Raw genomic sequence first — 21,242 nt, 5'->3', positions numbered from 1 at the left:
TGGTATTGTCTGGGTCAGACAGAGTGGGGCCGAGCTCAGGAGAAAGCAGGAGCCCACGCTGAGCTGGGGAGCAGAGCTGTGTCAGATCCAGAGAGGCCAGAAAACCCGCCCAGGAAGCAGGTCAGTGCTGGGAGCAGAATCACAGAAGCAGCTCACAGAGCAGACCTGATCTGGGAGGAGAGCTGCAGCAACCAGAGGCAAAGGGGCCAGAGAAGTAGCCCAGGGAGCTGGAGGCAGAGCAGCAGCAGCGCTGAGGCAGAGTGGATCTGGAGCAGAGGCAGAGTGGAGCTGGTGCTGGAGCAGTCCGGAGTCGGGTGCGGTGAGCGGCTGGCGAGAGTGAGAGGAACCCTGGACAGCAGGCCCAGTGCAGGGAGACACCCCCAGCTAAGAGGCCTTGCAGGTCAGACTTGGAGGGGGATCCTAACCCTGACAAGGCAGAGGCAACGCTGGGAAGAAGGGTCCTGCCACCTAGAGCCTGAGAGCGTGTGGCCACTGACAGAGCAAGTGTCCAACCCGCAGCATCCCTGCAGCACAATCAGGGCCTGAGAAGGGACCTGGGACTTGTGAGGAACAGACTGAACTTCCCTTACATTCCAGAGACTGCTGGTTGTGATGTCCCTTTGTTTGTGTTTTCCTTTAGCCTTTCCCATTTTGTCCTTATTATTTTAATTGATTGCTGTTTAAGAAATTGTATTTGCTTTGAACTGCATGTAACAATCAGTGGGTCAGGGAAGCATCCAGTGCAGAGAGAACACCCCAGAGTGGGAACTCCCTAGCTCCTGCCCTAAGTGACCACAACAAGGTTGGGGGTTGAGCCCCCCAGGAATCCTGGACCCAGCCTTGTTGGGGTTATGAGGACTCTGCCACCACAGGAGTATGGAAGGGGAGCCCTTGAGGTCAGGCAAGCCTCTGGGTAAAGGAAGTGGGAGTGAGGACTCAGATCCTTTCGCTCGCCCATTTCACTGTATATAAGTGTATAAGCCAGGACAGTTCCCCGTAATAGCGGGACCATTCCCTGCTTACACATGTGTTTAGATGGTATGTTATTCAGCCTTTCCATGTATTATGCTATTCGGTTACATAATTACTGTTCATTTTCCCAGTATAAGTTGTAACACAAATTTCACTGATACTTTTTAAAAGTACATATAAATCTTGCCTAATATAGATATACTATTTTTCTTACTCATTAACTGTGATAGTGGTGGATTGTGCTATAATGTCCCAAAGCTTTATGGTCTTATCAGATGATACTGAAGAGACTCTCTCGTTGTCAGGGTCAAAACAACATCTTGTGATTGTGCTTCTGTGATGATCTATAATAAAAACCAAAACAAAAATATTACCTATCTTGTAATTCTGCTTCCTTGAAGATGCTATTTTCAGGATTCTCACATCTGGGTCTCAGCTCTGTAGTTCAAAAAAGGCAGAACTCCCTGAACTCTTGATGGTTTTTTTCCCACCGACGGCAGTGAGTAGGAGCACAATCCCCCTTTCCTCCCCAACTGGTGTCATACAAAACACCTGAACTAACTTACTGCCCTTCAAACCATCCAGTCCCGATTAAGTAGGAAACGAAGGAAAAAAACAAACAAAAATTATCAAATAACAAAAAAAAAATAATTGAAAATGTAATCTGGCAAAAGGTAGGACAATAACATATCAAAGTGTCAGAAAAAAATTCACCCCAGAAATTCCCTTCTGAACTCTGAGAGGAGGTAAGTAGGTTGAGTGAATAAGAATATCACATAAAATGATATCTTCAGAGAAGCAGGTCAGTATTCCCCCTTCTCTAACGATATCTTCTAGCCAAGATTCTAATTCGTGGACATTAAGCAGCTCTAGGAATACCCCAAAAGAACAAGTTCAACAGGCAACACGAACAAGTCCAATAACAGTAATGTGAACAAGCAATTAAACCTTGGGCATAAAACAAAAGTGGAGGTGGTGGCTTGGATTCCCTACCTGTTACCACTAACCTTTAGTCTTAAAAATCTTAAAAGCTTGGGGAGATAGTTCCTCCTTTTTTATACTAGGGAGCTAGAGTCCAAGAGTGAGAATCCTGCACAAACATCATATTTTAAAAATACATTATTTCATGAAAAGTACTCCAAACTGATTTTAATTGTAATTTATAACAATTCTTTTAAATATCCTAGAAAGAATGACAGTGACATGTCAAAATAGTCACTGATGACTTGAGATAATTCTCTCTGCTAAGCCATTCTCGCTAACTGCCTGTGAAAATAGTAAATTGGATTATATGCAGGCAATCCAAACTTGCAACCCCTGGCAGGTCATGAAGTTGATATGCTAGTTCTTTAGAGGAGGGCACAGCACTTTGCTCCTTAAACACTGATTTTTGGCCAATCTGAGGAATAGTGTAGACAGCTGCTATAGCATAGATCACTTATCCTATTCTCCAAGCAGAGAAAAGGGTGTAGTGGAGCTGTCACTACAAGCTACACTACACTACATTAAGAGCCTATATCTAAGACAAAAAGAAATTTTGAAGTAAAAAGGTAAGCAATAATGCAGACATTATCTGATTAAATTTGACAACATGCATTCCTCACAGATCTGGAGGGATAATTACACTAGACTGAAATATCATACAATAGATCGATTAATTAAGCAGTCATATGAAACTGTAGATGAGCAAATATAAATATTATATTTACTATCAACATATTACCAAAGTGAAATTCTATTATGAAAATACTGACTCCTCATTGGCTTTGTTATATTAGTTGTCAGCTATTCTGCCATGAGCACATGTAAACATGGCACATAGTAAAACTTCAAGGCACACAGTAAAACAATTATTTTTGTAAATACTTCCTATCAACAAATTAACATCATTTCAATCATATTCAATCTATACATTAAAGTCATATTGATCTAAACATTAATTTGCAATAGTCTCAACAATGGGATTAGAATTTGCATGTGAAGTAATAAATTGGAAAAAGTTAAAAGGACATTTGAAGTACATGGTACAACTCAAAATCCAGTATATCATATGTGGGATTTTTTTTTTAGCCATGGTATGATCCAGTTTGTAGACAAAACAAGCTCATGGAAGGGTCTTTTTTTAAAACAGCATGAAAGTCCCCAACACACAGTTCAGTTGAAAAGATACAATAAACACCAGCAAAAGCAATACAGTGCATTGGAAAAGTTATGGGATACGTTAAGTTTTCCTCAGTTATGGATAAATCTCAGCTATGTTGTCTTTTGATCAATAACTTTATTAAAACATATCCTTATACTGTGATTTAAATTAAAATGTAAAATTCAAAGGAGTAGTAGTTTTGTAGATTTTTCTTTTTTTGCTAATGAATCTAAAAATAAGTCACTAGCTCACCATTCCATTGATTTTTAAGCTTTCAGGCCCAAATTCAGCAACGTACATGGTTAAACTTTAAGCATGTAAGTCAGAGGTGGGCAAACTACAGCCCGCGGGCCACATCCAGCCCGCGAGACCGTCCTGCCTGGCTCTTGAGCTCCTGGCCTGGGAAGCTAGTCCCCGGCTCCGCCCCTGCTGTCCCCTCTCCCCCGCAGCTGCGTGGACAGCGCACCTGGCTCCAGCCAGGCGGCGGGGCTACGAGCTCCTGCTGCTCTCAGAGGCATGGTAAGGGGGGGGAGTTGGATAAGGGGCAGGGAGTCGTGGGGGGCAGTCAGGGAGCAGGGGGCGGTTGGATGGGGCGGAGGTTTGGGGGGGCGGTCAGGGGATGAGGAACGGGGGGGTGGATAGGGCGTGGGAGTCCCGGGGGTCCTGTCAGGGGACGGGGCTGTGGATAGGGGTCAGGGCAGTCCGGAAAGAGGGAGCGGGGGGGTTGGATGGGGTGGGGGTGTGGATAGAGGTCGGGGGCAGTCAGGAGAGAGGGAGCAGTGGCGGTTGGATAGAGGGTGGCATCCTGGGGGGGCAGTTAGGGACAGGGCTCCTGGGAGGGGGCGGTCGGGGACAAGGAGCGGGGGGGTTTGATGGGTCAGGGGTTTTGAAGGGGGCAGTTGGGGGCGGGAAGTGGGAGGGGGCAGATAGGGGTCAGGGGGGCCAGGCTGTTTGGGGCACAGCCTTCCCTACCCTGCCTTCCATACAGTTTTGCACCCCAATGTGGCCCTCGGGCCCAAAAGTTTGCCCACCCTGATATAAGTAGTTCCATGAAAGTCATTGTAAACCAACTCTGTTCTGACAGGTTTCAGAGTAGCAGCCGTGTTAGTCTGTATTCGCAAAAAGTGTCCCTTTAAAGAATAATGGAGCTGTTATCCATCTTGAAACTACATTCAGCTGTAGTGTACTTCTGACTTTTAAGAACTAGAAATTTCAGCAAAGCACTTAAATACATGTTTGTTTATCCTAATTTATGAGATTGCTCATGTGTTTAGGGCTTGATTCTGCAACATCTTCAACTCCCACAGGCTTCAATGGGAGTTTAAGGTACTCAGCATAACCCAGAATCAAGTCCTTAAACATGTGCTGATGTGCTTTGCTGGACTGCAGTCTCAGCGCGGAAATTGCTTTCAAAGGGGAATTGTGCTTAAAAATCAAAACCACTGTCAGGCTAATTTTGGTCCACAACATAATTTTTATAAAAACAAGTTCTTATGAAGTCTAATAGAAATAGAAGTTTTTCTATGAACTTTTTTAAAACAAAGTCACAGAAATATTCTTTTAAATCAAAGAAACATGCCTTTGCTGGGTTTGCATCCTAAATATGTGTTGTTGTGCCAATTTATGAAAACCAGAAAATGACTATAAACCAAAGTGATATTAAATAGTTGATTTTTTACAGGCCAAAGAGATGAAAGTTTAAAAAAGACAAATTGAATAAATTGTGAAAAGTAAATTAGATTGTTAAAAACTGTATCAATCTAAAGTGATATTAGTAACAAAACAACTGTAGTTAGTTTAACTTGACAAGACAATATGTTTATGTACATACGGAGAGAAAACACACAAGCCTTCTTGGTTATTGCAAAGCAACCACTAGAATTCAGTCTTATAGGTTTATCTATGAGTCCACAAGTGGACTCATGCACCATGTTATCATTGATCTATCTCTTATCCCATCTTCCTCCAGTTCCTGGTGCTTTTATGATAGCATAGTAGCTATCACAGAGGTTTTGGGAAGAAAACAGAAGGAAATATTAATTCATGTCACCAGACCTGGGATACAACTTACCAGAATGCACAGAGCCCACCCAAGCCCCTCTACACCACTTAAAGAGCACATAGGGCTTGTGCAGACCCATGGGATTACATGGGCCTTAAGTAATTCAGGAAGCTTAACCAGACCTAGTGAACTGGGATACATTCCATCATCAGTGCACCTCAAATGCAGAACTCACATCAGACAACACCAATCTACTGATCCTGAAAAATCTAGAATTAAAAATCCTCTGAGGAGTCTATTACAGAAAACAAACACTTCAGAAGGAGAGGAAAGAGATGGAAGAAAAGGAAGGGTGAGTTGCAGAATGCTAACCAACACATATGGTTAAGATTCTTGCACACGCTCGTTTTAATACACATTAACAAAGCTGAACAAAGTGTAACTGGACAAAAACATCCTATAGAAATAAAATCCTGATGTTCCATATTCACTGCCATGTGGAGGGCATGTTTGTGATATGTCTTCTTAAATTCTGTTTCCCCTTCCTTACCCATTGGTTTGTTTCCCAACCTCACAAAAGATTGTTTGAATCCAACAGATCTTGAATTTAATATTAATCTAGTTTTTATGACTTTCTTTATGCAATCAAAAATTATCTTATCAGATGCAAGCCTCAAGAATGGAACAAAACAATGTGAAGTTTTAAAGTCTTACCTTGAACATATGCCACTGTTGTGGCATTTAGTGCATCAGTAACACATATAGCATTTTCCATGTCTAAGCCAGATACCACATATTTACCATCACACGAAATATTACATGAAGTTACAAGACCTTCTTGGTCGACAGTCCACTGAAGAAGAAAATAAATGGAAAGTCATGCTTTTGGGGATTAGTTATGACATAGCTTCTTATCAGTTCTTCTATAATCAGTAAATAGGCTCAGAAGGAATTTTTTTTCAGTTTTTGCTACTGTTTGATATTTTAATGAACTCTGATCCATGTGTGTTTACAGTATTTCAATTTTTTAAACCCACTTAATATTTTGCATTAGCAGGAAATTTAAAATTTGATAGCACCGGCCAGCTGAGATCATAAAATTGGCCACAAATATTAAATGAATTAAACCTCAAGGTAGCCTTCTGGGGAGGTAATCATTCTTATATTATTTTACAGATGAGGTAACTGAGGCACATCAAGAAATTCACTTGCCCTAGGTCATACAGTTAATCGCTCTCACAGCTGAGCCTACAGACTCCAACTAGACCACATTGATCAGTAATGTGAGGATTGCATATTTTACTGTGCCTCCAACTTAAAAATCTTTTTGAATGTGATAATGTTACCCATTTCTGCTAAAAGCTAAACTCATTGAAAAAATCAATACATACAAGCATTTTTCCTGTTTCCATATCCCAAGCCTTTACTGTTTTATCATATGATGATGTTATCACTCTAAAAATTAAGCACATTAAGAAAAACAACAATCAACGTTCCCATTAAAAGAACTCAGACTTAAAATGCTGTTAGTGTAAAAACAATAAAAAGTTGTCTTTGTGGGAGGAAAAACAAACAACACCTTTAGTATTCTGTTAAATTATTTGTTCTCTTTACTTCCCAATAATTTAAGACAAATATATTTTGTTTTTATATTTTTGCAAAAACTATTGCCAAAAAAAGGAGTTAGTTGGAAATTATGAAATAAAAGTTGGAATTTTTCGCACTAGAAATTAACAAAAGAATGCCTTCTATGTAATTTGGAGTACAGACAGCCTACTCATTTTCATTTCGTCCCATTACAAGTTATTTAATTATCACTAACTTTAGAATGAATGTAAAGCAATTATAGTGGGCTTGCTGTTATAAATGTGAAGTGTCTTTGTTGCTATTTATATGTATTTTCAGGAGTTGATATTGCTGCATAACACTACTGACCTTGCTATGCACAAATACAAAGCCACATTACACAACAAAGCCATTTAATAAAGTTTACTAGAAACCGACAGCTTTCTGGTAAATGGGAGCTCACATTAATTTTTTTCTTCTACACTTTTCTTAAAACATTCCCACATATTTTAAATACATTTATTCTGAATGTTAAAGAACATGATAATTATTCTTTATTACCATAATGGCTTTTCACTTGTTCACTTTTTGACCAATTTATTAAAATGTCACTGAATATCATTTTATATAAGTTCAACATGAACATGGATTTTAAATAGAATAGAATAAAAGGAACCTAGATGGCAAGGAATTTCATACATTAGTCTTCTGACAATCTACAATTTATTTTCTGCTCTTCGATAGACATAATCTAACATATAAAGGCTATATCTAGTTTATATATCAATGCTATTTTTGACTAGAAACAGATATAAAGGTCAACAACTATGAAACTCTGCTTGTCTGTTTAACAATCTTCAAAAACTCAGGCAACAGCAAAAGGCACTGTTAGCATATTTAAAGTGTGGTGACCAAAGTATTGTCACTACTTAAAGTTTTTTTTGCCAATCCTCCAACTTGATTGGAATTGATCTAGACCTGGGGTCAGCAAACTTTCAGAAGTGGTGTGCTGAGTCTTCATTTATTCACTTTAATTTAAGGTTTTGTGTGCCAATAATAAATTTTAACATTTTTAGAAGGTATCTTTCTATCGGTCTATAATATATAACTAAACTATTGTTGTATGTAAAGTAAATAAGGTTTTTAAAATGTTTAAGAAGCTTCATTTAAAATTAAATTAAAATGAAGATCTTATCAGTTTAGTGTGATCCTTGCCCTTGCTTTACCTTGCTGAGTTTTCCAATGTCTGGCACGTATTTGGATACTTTAAGCTACACACAGGCTTCTGAGTGATCAGTTGTTAACCAGCTCCAAGAGGGACAGAGGTCAGATTTCATGTGTGAAAATACTTGTTCACACAGGTATGTGGATCCAAATGCTGAAATCATTGCAAATGCAAGTTTCTTCAAACATTTAAATTTCACTGGCAGGGACATCCAGCAGATCAGAATAGAGGCCCCATGATCTCTCTCGGTAGCTTCAAGTGCATTCCACAGATCTCCAAACTTTGATGCCAACAATTCTGAGCTTTTTAACTGAATGAGCTGCATTTTGAAATCTTCAATACCCCATCCACTGAAATACAGACAAATCCAAGTCACTTTCATTGAACTTTTCAGGTTTAATTAGAAAAGAAAGCATTGGGCCAAATCGCTGGAAATCTTGAAATCTGTCAGAAAATCCTGATTCCAGTTCTTGCATGTACTTCTAATCTCAACATCAAACGCAGTGCACTGTTCCATGTGGCGTCGTAGTGATGTAAGCAGCAAATCAGGACTTAAAAATATCCAGTACAGTGGCACTGGAACAATTTTTAAGGTGGGGGTGCTGAGCTGTGCCCCCTCTTGCCCCTGTCTGCATCCCTCACTGCCCCAGGCTGGAGCCAGTGGGCCAGAACTGGGGGCAGCTGCAGAGCCCCGAGCCGACGGCCAGGACCCCAGGCAGGCAGCAGAGCCCCCCCAGACCGGTGGTCAGGAGTGGGGCCAGCAGCGGGCTGAGCGGGGCCAGCGGACAGAACTCCAGCTGGCAGTGGGCCAGTGGCCAGTACCCTAGGCCAGAAGCGAAGCCCCCGGGACCGGTGGCCAGGACCTGGGCAGTGTGAGTGCCACTGAAAATCAGCTTGTGTGCCACCTTCAGCACACGTGCCATAGGTTGCCTACCCCTGATCTAGACTATGCTCCACTGATAGCAATACCAGGAATAATACCCTTCGAGACATTGGTTGACCTACACATTCAACTGTTTGTGTATGCCACAGCTGCTGTAGTGATTAATGTCCATGGCAGGACATTAGATAAGATGCATCGCCTGACAAAATTATGACAGTTGACTGCAGAGATGTAGAATGCTGATAAACAATACAGACAAGACAGAACTTTTTTGAATATATAAATTCCAATATCAGAAGAAACCCATGATCCTAGGCTAGTTCACGAATTATTATTCATTTATACAGTGGTATACATTTACATATCTCTAAGTATATAGAGTTTACAGTCTAATCTAGGCAAGTTCTTTGTCCTGAAGAGCTTGTTCTAACACTCACTGAAGCCAAATGAAAGATTCCCATTCCTTAATGTGCATTGCATTGGGTTCTAAAATAGAAAGTTTTAAGACATCTTGGACAAGTTGCTGGTGAGAATAAGATCAGAAGAATTCCTGGAAGAAGTAAGTTTTAAGGATCTGAAAGTAGAGAAGGAGCTTTGCAGACATGAGACTGTTCCAACTGTAGGACTAGCATGAATGAAGGTGCAAAGAAGAGGGAGGAAAAGAAAGATGCAGAGGATAAAGAAGATAAAGAACAAGGGAGAAGGAGAAGACATAACAGCAGGGGCTAGTTTATGTTGGACCTTTAAGGTAAGGAAAAGACGTTTGAATTCACTATAATAAAAGATAGGAAGTCAATGAAGAGACTCAAGGAGGGGATGATACAACTGGGACAGTAGGAGAGCAAAATGATTTCATCCACTTTGTGTATACTTGAATAGGGAGAGGCAACAAAGTCCTGAGAAGAGAAGTTTAAGGTATTTAAGATAAGAAATTAAGAAGACAAAGGGTTTAGCAGTGGGAATAGTGAGGAAAGCTGTACTTTGTTAATATTACTGCAAACAAAAATTACTTACCTTATTATTATGCTTCTCTGAAGATAACACCTTGCAGGGTCCTCACTCTTGGGTCTTGTGCAACCAGCACAAGTCATTCAGGAAATCCTCCAAGCTCTTAACATTTATGGCTGTAGGCTGGCTCTAGAATTCCCCCAATTGAGCCTGCTCCCACTTCACAGGCCCCAAAACATTTCAGATAGTTACTTTCAAGAGTGGGAAGCAAGAGCTCCATAAAATCTTGCACTACATAGTAAATACAATAACCTTCTCTGCCCTGTGTGGATGGGTGAAGAATCCTTCTTCAGAAAAGCAGAATCAAAAAGTAAGTAATGTTCCATTCTCTGAAGACACCATCATCTCATGATTCTTATTCTGGGAGAGTAAAGTGTGGTGTCTGCTTCCCGCAACTGCCATTGGCTGGGAACGGTGAACAGCGGCCACTGGGAGCTGCGAGCGGCCATACCTGTGGACGCTCAGGTAAACAAAGCATCTCATGGCCTGCCAGGGGCTTACCCTGAACAAGCCGTGAACCAAGTTTGGGAACCCCTGCTCTAAATATAACAACAGAATACTGTTCCAATAATTTAGTGTCTAATTTCAAACACATCTGTTTACACCAAAACAATCATTCATTTTACTGCATTATAAAAGTAATATTAAATGGTCAAAGATAAGCTAACTGGCATAACAGTTTTTCTATCTGCACTTTTTAACCATCTTCAACACAGCTATCTCTGTGTATTTAGAAAAGATTAATTCAATTTCCTCTCTAACAAATCTATATATATGGAAGCATCAGAGCAATACTTAGTTTATTTGTTCTGAGTTTCGTTCTGTTTTTTTTCATTTGCTGTAAAAATGTAACATCTAGCAGTCAAATAGCACCACTTTTTCCTCTCTATTTATACTTACATATGAACTACAAATGAAAGGTCACCTTTTGTTATCAGGAGTCAAGCTGCACTCAGAAATGGGAGCTGTGTGTTCTTCTTCAAAGACTTGAATAGGAACACCTTTTTCAACATCCTTAAATAAATCCAAAGGAGCTTGATTAATGATTTTGAAAAGATAAAATGCAACATATAAAAGATCTGAATTCAGTGAGCTTGGTCTCAGTTGTAACATCTGATCTCAGAAATAGAATGATTATTACCTTTATCCATGAAAAAAAAATGACCTTTCACCTGTTCCACAAATTAGTCATCAATACACCACCTGTCATGCTGACCAATATTGTCTCATTATGTCCTTTTACTCCACTGTCTGTTTGTATCCACCTGTTGTCTCTTGTCTTATATTTTGACTGTAAGCTCTCTGAGTCAGGGAACACTTTTTGTTCAGGGCCTAGCACAATGAGAGCCATGAATCACAAATTTCTTCCCAGAGGAAATTGACAAAACACAACTTGACTTTCCTTCTCCGCTTGGCTCACCTTCTTAGCCCCTCATACAATTTTCTCCTCCTTCTCTCCCTCGCAGACATTTCTCATCTGCTCTCCTCCTCTAATCCCTCCATTGCCCCTGTGATGCCATCCCATCCCCTGCTCTCCCTTGTGCACACTCTAACCCTCCCTCCTCTTCTTCATAACCTCTCACTCTCCTCTGACTCTTTCTCCTTACTATGCAAGCATGCTTTAGTCTCTCCTATCTTAAAGAAACCATCTTTGATCCCACTTGCCTCTCCAACTACCACCCTATCTCCATTTAATCTCTAACCTCATTAAACACACTGTTACAGTCACAGTCTGGAGCTCCTCTCCTCCAATTTCACCAGGTCTTCTCTAGCCCTCACATCCAAGCTACATATTCTTTTTGCATAACTTCTCTGAAATACAGCTTTTCCTATCCATCCACACAACTAAACATTTATCCAGGCTCTCAGACCATCTTATGTCTCTCTTATTGCAACATTTTTTTCTCTGTCCTTGACAAATATAATCTGGCCCTGCTCATATCCATTCAGAATTCTGCTGCAATCATCTTCCTAGCTCTATTGCATCAAACATGGCTGCTTGTTTCACTTTCAAGGCCCTTCATGCCCTATCCCCACGTTACATATCTCTCACAAGCGAGATGTCAACTCCTGCCTTCAGTCACCCCAGGACATCAACCTCCATTGTCCATTTGATACATTTTCAAATACCTTTGTGCTTTCTCACATTTCTGTCTTTCATGCTTGAAGGCACTCCCTGTAAATATCTGTAAAGCTTACCTCATTATCCTCTGTCAAAACCTTCAAACACGACAAAGGTTAGACTACTAGTGTACTGCGACCATAGCCTATCATGCTGACCAAAACTGTCTCCTTTCCTTATAATCCCCTCCTTGCCCCTTCCCCTTGTGTCTTGTCTTATATTCAGATTGTAAGCTTTTTGGGGCAGGACCTATCTTTTGGTTCTGTGTTTGTACAGTCAGCACAATGGGGTCCTAGTCCACAATCAGAGCTCCTAGGTGCTAAGGTAATAAAAATAATAATAATTGAGCTTTACACAATGGGAAGTGCTACCTAACACATTTCAAATACAATAAAGAAAGTTTGACATGCAGTGGTAACTCTAGGTCAACATATTTTTATTCCTTTATTCATATGATCAAGCTTTTATTTTATATAAGTAGTGCCACTAATTTCAAGGGGATCTTTTGAATCTGAATAAGAGTTTTCAGGATCAGGACCTGCGTGTGGCACTGTAAGTTGCCTTATTTGCACATGCCCCTTTAAAGGCTGCTGTGCTGTTCAGTTAAGCTTTGCTACATTTGAACCTCCCCCTCACTCCCACCTTTTGAAATGTGCACAGTCTGGATCTTGGCAGCAGCTGCCCCTGACAGGATCCTTCAACTGGAAGTTATTCTGTTCAATTAACAGCTGTGAAATACAGGGAGTGGAAGATGGGAAGGATCAGCAAGGAAAGCTACCTAACTGAGGTCAGAACATGTAGGGATAAAGTGAGACAGGCTAAAAGTCGAGTAGAGTTGGACCTTGCAAAGGGAATTAAAACCAATAGTAAAAGGTTCTATAGCCATATAAATAAGAAGAAAACTAAGAAAGAAGAAGTGGGGCCGCTAAACACTGAGGATGGAGTGGAGGTTAAAGATAATCTAGGCATGGCCCAATATCTAAACAAATACTTTGCCTCAGTCTTTAATAAGGCTAAAGAGGATCTTAGGGATAATGGTAGCATGACAAATGGGAATGAGGATATGGAGGTAGATATTACCATATCTGAGGTAGAAGCGAAACTGAAACAGCTTAATGGGACTAAATCGGGGGGCCCAGATAATCTTCATCCAAGAATATTAAAGGAATTGGCACCTGAAATTGCAAGCCCATTAGCAAGAATTTTTATTGAATCTGTAAACTCAGGAGTAGTACCGAATGATTGGAGAATTGCTAATATAGTTCCTATTTTTAAGAAAGGAAAAAAAAGTGATCCGGGTAACTACAGGCCAGTTAGTTTGACATCTGTAGTATGCAAGGTCCTGGAAAAAATTTTGAAGGAGAAATTAGTTAAGGACATTGAAGTCAATGGTAAATGGGACAAAATACAACATGGTTTTACAAAAGGTAGATCGTGCCAAACCAACCTAATCTCCTTTTTTGAAAAAGTAACAGATTTTTTAGATAAAGGAAATGCAGTGGATCTAATTTACCTAGATTTCAGTAAGGCATTTGATACCGTGCCACATGGGAATTATTAGTTAAATTGGAGAAGATGGGGATCAATATGAATATCAAAAGGTGGATAAGGAATTGGTTAAAGGGGAGACTGCAACGGGTCCTACTGAAAGGCGAACTGTCAGGTTGGAGGGAGGTTACCAGTGGAGTTCCTCAGGGATCGGTTTTGGGACCAATCTTATTTAATCTTTTTATTACTGACCTTGGCACAAAAAGTGGGAGTGTGCTAATAAAGTTTGCAGATGATACAAAGCTGGGAGGTATTGCCAATTCGGAGAAGGATCGGAATATTATACAGGAGGATCTGGATGACCTTGTAAACTGGAGTAATAGTAATAGGATGAAATTTAATAGTGAAAAGTGTAAGGTTGTGCATTTAGGGATTAATAATAAGAATTTTAGTTATAAGTTGGGGATGCATCAATTAGAAGTAACGGAAGAGGAGAAGGACCTTGGAGTATTGTTGATCATAGGATGACTATGAGCTGCCAATGTGATATGGCTGTGAAAAAAGCTAATGCGGTTTTGGGATGCATCAGGAGAGGCATTTCCAGTAGGGATAAGGAGGTTTTAGTACCATTATACAAGGCACTGGTGACACCTCACCTAGAATACTGTGTGCAGTTCTGGTCTCCCATGTTCAAAAAGGATGAATTCAAACTGGAGCAGGTACAGAGAAGGGCTACTAGGATGATCTGAGGAATGGAAAACTTGTCTTATGAAAGGAGACTTAAGGAGCTTGGCTTGTTTAGCCTAACTAAAAGAAGGTTGAGGGGAGATATGATTGCTCTCTATAAATATATCAGAGGGATAAATACCAGAGAGGGAGAGGAATTATTTAAGCTCAGCACCAATGTGGACACAAGAACAAATGGGTATAAACTGGCCACCAGGAAGTTTAGACTTGAAATCAGACGAAGGTTTTTAACCATCAGAGGAGTAAAGTTTTGGAATAGCCTTCCAAGGGAAGCAGTGGGGGCAAAAGATCTATCTGGTTTTAAGATTCTACTTGATAAGTTTATGGAGGAGATGGTATGATGGGATAATGGGATTTTGGTAAGTAATTGATCTTTAAATATTCAGGGTAAATAGGACTAATCCCCTGAGATGGGATATTAGATGGATGGGATCTGAGTTACCCAGGAAAGAATTTTCTGTAATATCTGGCTGGTGAATCTTGCCCATATGCTCAGGGTTTAGCTGATTGCCATATTTGGGGTCAGGAAGGAATTTTCCTCCAGGGCAGATTGGAGAGGCCCTGGAGGTTTTTCGCCTTCCTCTGTAGCATGGGGCATGGTTGACTTGAGGGGGGCTTCTCTGCTCCTTGAAGTCTTTAAACCATGATTTGAGGACTTCAATAGCTCAGACATAGGTGAGGTTTTTCATAGGAGTGGGTGGGTGAGATTCTGTGGCCTGCACTGTGCAGGAGGTCGGACTAGATGATCAGAATGGTCCCTTCTGACCTTAGTATCTATGAATCTATGAATGACACAGAGAATTTTATGAAAGTAAATTTATTTTAAGTCTGATTTTTCTTTCTTATTTTTCAGTGCTCCAATAGCAGACATTAGAGCCATCATGTCTTTTTCTAAGGCTGAAACAAACAAAAAAACTCTAACTTACAATCTTGTTTTATTTTTCTATGAGTTAAGAAAAGCCTTGCAGTCAAAACTGTCCTAGTCTTATTTAGACCAATAGATCTCAACCTTTCCAGACCACTGTACCCTCTTCAGGGGTCTGATTTGTCTTGTATACCCCAAGTTTCATCTCACTTAAAAATTACTTGCTTACAAAATCAGACATAAAAATACAAAAGTGTCACAGCACGCTGTTACTCAGAAATTGCTTACTTTTTCATTTTTACTATCTATTCATAAAATAAATGAATTGGAATATAAATATTGTACTTACATTTCAGTGTATAGTATTTAGAGCCGTATAAACAAGTCATTGGCTGTACGAAATTTTAGTTTGTAGTGACTTCGCTAGTGCTTTTTATGTAGCCTGTTGTAACACTAGGCAAATATCTAGATGAACTGATGTACCCATTGGAAGACCTCTGCATACCTTCAGGGGTACATGTGCCTCTGGTTGAGAACCACTGATTTAGACCATGTGTACTGTGTCTTATTAATTTGTGTTTTCCAAAAGATGTGTTCACTGCCAGTGAAATACTTTCTATTCACAAGAGGAATTCCAAATACTTTCTTAGATACACATTTGATATCTACTCTTTCTAAAGAAACAAAGAAACTTCGAAGTGGAATTGACAGTTTCCCTAGCTCTTTGTTATCAAACCTGGTCTTTTATGAATCCTAACTGGCCCAGCTACTCCTACAGAAGAGGAAATCAGAGTTGTCCTGACAAAGTGGAAGTTATCAGGAGAAATGAACCATTGTTTCTCTTATGTGTTGCTTATAAGGAAGCCCTCAACATTCAGGTAGATTCTCTTAGATAGCTCCTGACAAAAAATCATTTCTCAGGAAGTGCGGGATAAAATTTTTCTTACACAACTATGCCCAAGATAAGCAAGTCACATCAGACAGTACTAATCTTCCACACTTGAAGAAAAAAATATTCAGTACATTATATTCTCTTTTCAATGAAGAGGCTTTCATGCGTCCCCTCCATCTAGTTTACTTAAGGAAGATTCCATGATGCCATAGGTTTTCACTAAAAATAGAAGAATCTATACTTTACAAATTCCAATTCTGTGATGGGATGAGGAGTGAGTATGTAGTTCTGACAATGTGACGGAATTATCAACATAAAATTGTGAACATCTTAATGATCCACTTGGCTGGACACATTTATTTACCGTCTTGCCTCCTAAAAATATTTCCTTAAACATCACCATTGTAATAATGATTATCTGCCTTGAAACCTATCAAAAAGGGAGCGGCTCTTCAGCTGTTTCATGGGAGGAGCTAACGATGAAATGAGTCCTATCTCTTGGATACCCTGGAAGTGCTGAACACTGTGGATGCTTGAGCTGACCCCAAGTAAAGCTTTGTTCTTCATCTATTCCCAAACTTTCACTAGAAAATTTCTTAACATGTCATAATGGAAGCTAAGCATGGTATCTGGATAAAAGTGCAGCACTAAAGATCTCTTTATGGCACCATAGCCTCTACACTTGTATTTACAACATTAAGGCATTACCATTCCTTAATACCAGCCTCAGCAGGGAATATTTGAATCAAATTACAAACCAGTTCATATATGCCAGGCATAAGTACCTTCAAACTATTCAGTACCGCTGAATTGTCAACTGCTCATATGAACGTCAGGTATAGTACTTATCTAAGAATATGGATCTGGGCCATCTTTTAGAACAGACTGAAATAAATAACCTTCACATCACATCAGCCAGGGTTCTTGTGTGTCTCAGTTCGGGTAACCCTGGTTGCTGTAACCAACCTGGTTGTAATTTGGTGGAAACCCTAGGTAACTTCATAAAACTGGCCAAGGGCATCGGAGCAGATAGAAAGTAAAGAACAGACAGATTTGACTTCATTGCAAAGAAAAGGCAGCACATGAAAAGTGTAAAAAACATTATGTCCTTGCTGATAACTAAATCTGGTGCCTATAGTGCATAACCCTTGACTTCCACTATTCTCAAAGAAAGACTATACACATCAAACACTGTGATGGTGAGCAAAATGAACCTCCAATCAAAAGAAACTAAAAACTGTGTACCAAGTTATTGTTGTGAAGTATTTTATTCAAAGAGCTAGAGCGCTGATCCAGCAAAACTCTTAAGCATGTGCTTAAGTCCACAGCTATTCAGCAAAGCACTTTAAATGCATGTCTAAGTCCTACTGAAGTCAATAGGGTCTACATACATACTTAAGTTCTTTGCTAGTCAGAGACTAGGTTCAGGTAATTAAGGAGGAAAAAACATGACAATTAGAAAAAAAAACTTCATTAACACTATAAAAGCAGCACAAGATGACATTCCCACTGAAAAAAGTCAAAATGGAATGGGATTTTTTCCAGAAAGAGTTGACATATTATATAATATTGTAGTAGAGCTCTCCCTCACTAGTGTGTAAGAACATTCGTCTCCAGGTGCTTACATGGAACACTGCTGAATGTCAAAGAATATGTTAAAAGTATGGAATAGGAGTGTTACCACTGTAACTGTACGTGTGAAACAGTTTAGTTATTTTACAAACAGAATAAAAAGCTGTTTAGAAGGTTAATTTATGACTCACTCAACCTCCATACTTATATGACGTTGCTTGCTTCGTTTAGACATTATTATGATGTGACTGTTGAATTGTTTAGATTCATTACATACCCAGAGTTTCATTGTTCTGTCATAAGAGCATGAAAGAATTTTTGTATCTTCAAAGCAGAAATGACAGGAGCTCACAGTATCACAGTGCCCTCTCAAAATTTTTAAGTGGATCTGTAAATGAACAGAACAAAGATTGAGTATATTTTATCTTGTATAATAAATCTTTCTTGTTGACAAGTTAGTCCTCAAGAGATAGTCTGAAAGTAATAACGCGATTAGAATATTTTAGTTCCTGCTGTTTGAAAGCATTCACACTCATCTTTCTCTGTTATTAGATTGCAGTTGATTTGGAAGATCACAGCATGACTTTTTTTTTTAAGCAACTATTTGTACATGACAATGATCTTGCTCTTCTTTAAGTTTCAAAAAATCTATTTTGATTCTTGAAGACTGTTGTGTGCGCTGTATGATTGTAATATGACCATTTATATAATGTATTAATAATATAATTAATTGCAACAAATCTTATACAAAGTATGTCATGTAAGGTCATGTCATGTATGTCATGTAAGGTATCAAATGGAAACTTACAATTTATCAAATATGATTATCCTGTTTGTACGCATGTATCATCTTTGCATCTAAAAGTATGAATATTGACTGTATTTCAAATGTGTTTGCTCCTGTGCTAACACCCACAAGGTAATTTATATCCAGTCTGGCCAACACATTGTGAATGAACTATTCAAGTTGATGGCGTATTAAGGAACAGCTAACTCTTAATGAGCCACAGAAGAAGCTTGTCCACATCCTGTGAGCCTTCCTGTGGACACTTTAGCCAGAACATGGGTAATAGCCACTCCTATGAGTCATCAAAGCATGAAAGAGCATGTGACCAGTGGCGGATTAGCCACTGGCCCTACAGAGCCCATGCTCAAGGGCCCCAGAGCCCCGAGCGGTGGGAAAAGCCCCACTGCCCTGACCCCGCTCCCAGGGGTCTCTCTTTACAAGCCAGCAATCTATAACATCACTGCTTCAAACCTGATATAAAAACTTTGAAATTAATGTATATATTTGTTTTCCTTAACCATTTTAACTCTCCCCTCTTTCTTCTCTCTTATAAATAAACCTTTAGATATTAGATACTAAAGGATTGGCAACAATGTGATTATTGGGTAAAATCTGAATTATATATTGACCTGGTTGTGTGGGCTGATTTCTCGGGATTAAAAGAACCCTTTGTTTGATTAAATTGGTCTTAAATAACCACTCAACATACAGTTTAGTGCAGGGGTGTGCAAACTTTTTGGCCCGAGGGCCACATCTGGGTATGGAAATTGTATGGTGGGCCATGAATGCTCACAAAATTGGGGTTGGGGTGAGGGTGCTGGGGTGGGGCTGAGGATGAGGGGTTTGGGGTATAGAAGGGTGCTCCACGCTGGGACCTAGGGATTTGGAGGTTGGGAGGGGGATCAGAGCTAGGGCAGGGAGTTGGGGCATGGGGAGGGAGTGAGGGCTCTGGCTGGCAGTGCAGGCTCTGGGTTGGGGCTAGGGATGAGGGGTTTGGGATGCAGGAAGGTGCTCTGGGCTGGGATCAAGGGGTTTGGAAGGTAGGAGAGGAATCAGAGCTTGGGCAGGGGGTTGGGACATTAGAGGGGCTCAGGGGTGCAGGCTCGAGGCGCCGCTTACTTCAAGCAGCTCCCGGAAGCAGCGGCAGGTCCTCCCTCCAGCTCCTACAGGGAGGCACGGCCAGGCCGCAGTGCCTGGCCAATGGGAGGTGCATGGGCGGTGCTTGGGGTGGGGGCAGCGTGCGGAGCCCACTGGCTGCCCCTATGCGTAGAAGCTGGAGGGAGAACATGCCACTGCTTCTGGGAGCCGCGGCACACACTTGAGGAGCGGCCCCCAACCCCGCTCCCCAGCTGGAGTGCGGGAGCAGGACAAGCCCCAGACCCCACTCCTCAGAGGAAGCTTGAGGGTCAGATTAAATCAGCTGGCAGGCTGGATGTGGCCTGAGGATTATAGTTTGCCCACCTCTGGTCTAGTGTCAGGGTTGTGAAACCAGGGCTGGGATACCTAAGGAGACTGCTATTTGGACTCCTTGTTAACCAGTGTGGTGAGATAGAAGTTAACTTTTACTGGCTTGGTATATTTTATGGAAGAATAATCATCAATTTGGGGTGAGTCTACTCTATTTCTCAACAGTTTGTCCTAAACCTAGCATCTTCAGTTTGATCCATGGAGGAACGGTGACATGTTGCTTGAAAGACTCCACTCTATCTGTTTACTCCTTAGCTTATTATCCATAAACTCTTTAATGTCCTAGACTATGCCTTCATCCTCTGCCACTGCAAACCTCGAGCAGGTGTTCATTTTTTGTGCGGCTTCTTCCATAGATGTACGGTAGTGTATTGACTGCTGTACAGTATCAATACGTCAGTATGCTCTTTAGAACTGACAATCAGAAAGGCTAAATAAGTTTGTCTCATTTGTCATGATTATTATATTGTGGTTCATTATACATGTAAAGTAACAAAGGATGCTTCCAGTCCTCTGCTTTCAGGGGCAATGAATACATTAACCATTTAAAAATATAAATTGTGTATTTTAAGAATTTAGTACATTATACCTGCCTTGTTCTTTCCTTTATTTCTTTTCCTGGATAGGTTGACACAAGTTCCCCTCCAGGCTTCACAGACAATTGTATGCATGTTACTAACACCACTTTCAGCACAGCATATTAATTATAATGAAACCATAATGAAATATGCAGTTGAACTATTACCACAATCTAGCAAAGGGCACTGGTGTTGTGGGTGGGAGGATGAACCAAGTTTTGCAATACACATATATATCACTGTGGTGCAGGAGAATTAAAGGAGCACATGGGCACTGGGGAGTGGTCAGTCTGCTGGTTGCATAGAAGGGTTAGGTTGGCAACACTTTCCACAGATGGGGGGAAGGTGATGGAAGAAAACATCTAGTCCCAGCTATCACCAACGAGCAGCCTCTGGCATGTATTGGCCCTACAGGAACAGGGTGGTCTGCAGCTCATCCTCAATAGTGCTTCTATTGATTGCCCCCAACTCCGCACTGAGACACCCTCTCCACCCACACACAGTAGAATACCCACACATCCCCACTGAGACCCCCCTCTCCTCCTGGCTCCCATATATCCCTGCCTCAGGCACTGAGACATCCCCACTCTCACCCACCCCACCCTCTAGGCACTAAGACACACACATCCCAGCTCTCACCCACCCTGTGCCCAGGCACTGAGACATATTCACCCCGCTCTTACCCCCACTCCCAGGTATTGAGACTTCCCCACCCGCCCACCCTGCCCTCAGACACTGAGACACCCCGCCCCTGAATGTCACCCACTCCGCCCCCAGACACTGACACACACACACCCCGGCTCTCACCCACACCATCCCCAGGCACTGACACACACCCATCCCGGCTCTCACTCACCCCATCCCCAGGCACTGACACACACACACCCGGCTCTCACCCACCCCATCCCCAGGCACTGACACACAC

The 21,242-nt window shown here is 40.9% G+C and overlaps 1 protein-coding gene across 1 annotated transcript in view; it reads right to left on the bottom strand.

Annotated features, from left to right (window-relative positions):
- Positions 1 to 21,242, bottom strand: part of WDR88 (WD repeat domain 88) — a 40,803-nt gene that overhangs the window by 15,297 nt on the left and 4,264 nt on the right. The window contains exons 2-6 of the mRNA XM_038368605.2: positions 17,763 to 17,873; positions 10,725 to 10,813; positions 6,509 to 6,572; positions 5,832 to 5,970; positions 1,187 to 1,316 (exon numbers count right to left, since the gene is read on the bottom strand). Coding sequence (XP_038224533.1) covers positions 1,187 to 1,316; positions 5,832 to 5,970; positions 6,509 to 6,572; positions 10,725 to 10,813; positions 17,763 to 17,873 — 533 coding nt within the window. The remainder of the gene's footprint in view (positions 1 to 1,186; positions 1,317 to 5,831; positions 5,971 to 6,508; positions 6,573 to 10,724; positions 10,814 to 17,762; positions 17,874 to 21,242) is intronic.

The sequence above is a fragment of the Dermochelys coriacea genome, chromosome 12 (genome assembly GCF_009764565.3).
Source record: "Dermochelys coriacea isolate rDerCor1 chromosome 12, rDerCor1.pri.v4, whole genome shotgun sequence".
Lineage (NCBI taxonomy): Eukaryota > Metazoa > Chordata > Testudines > Dermochelyidae > Dermochelys > Dermochelys coriacea.
Note: the sequence above shows the minus strand (reverse complement) of the source record. Positions and strands in the feature narration are given on the sequence as shown.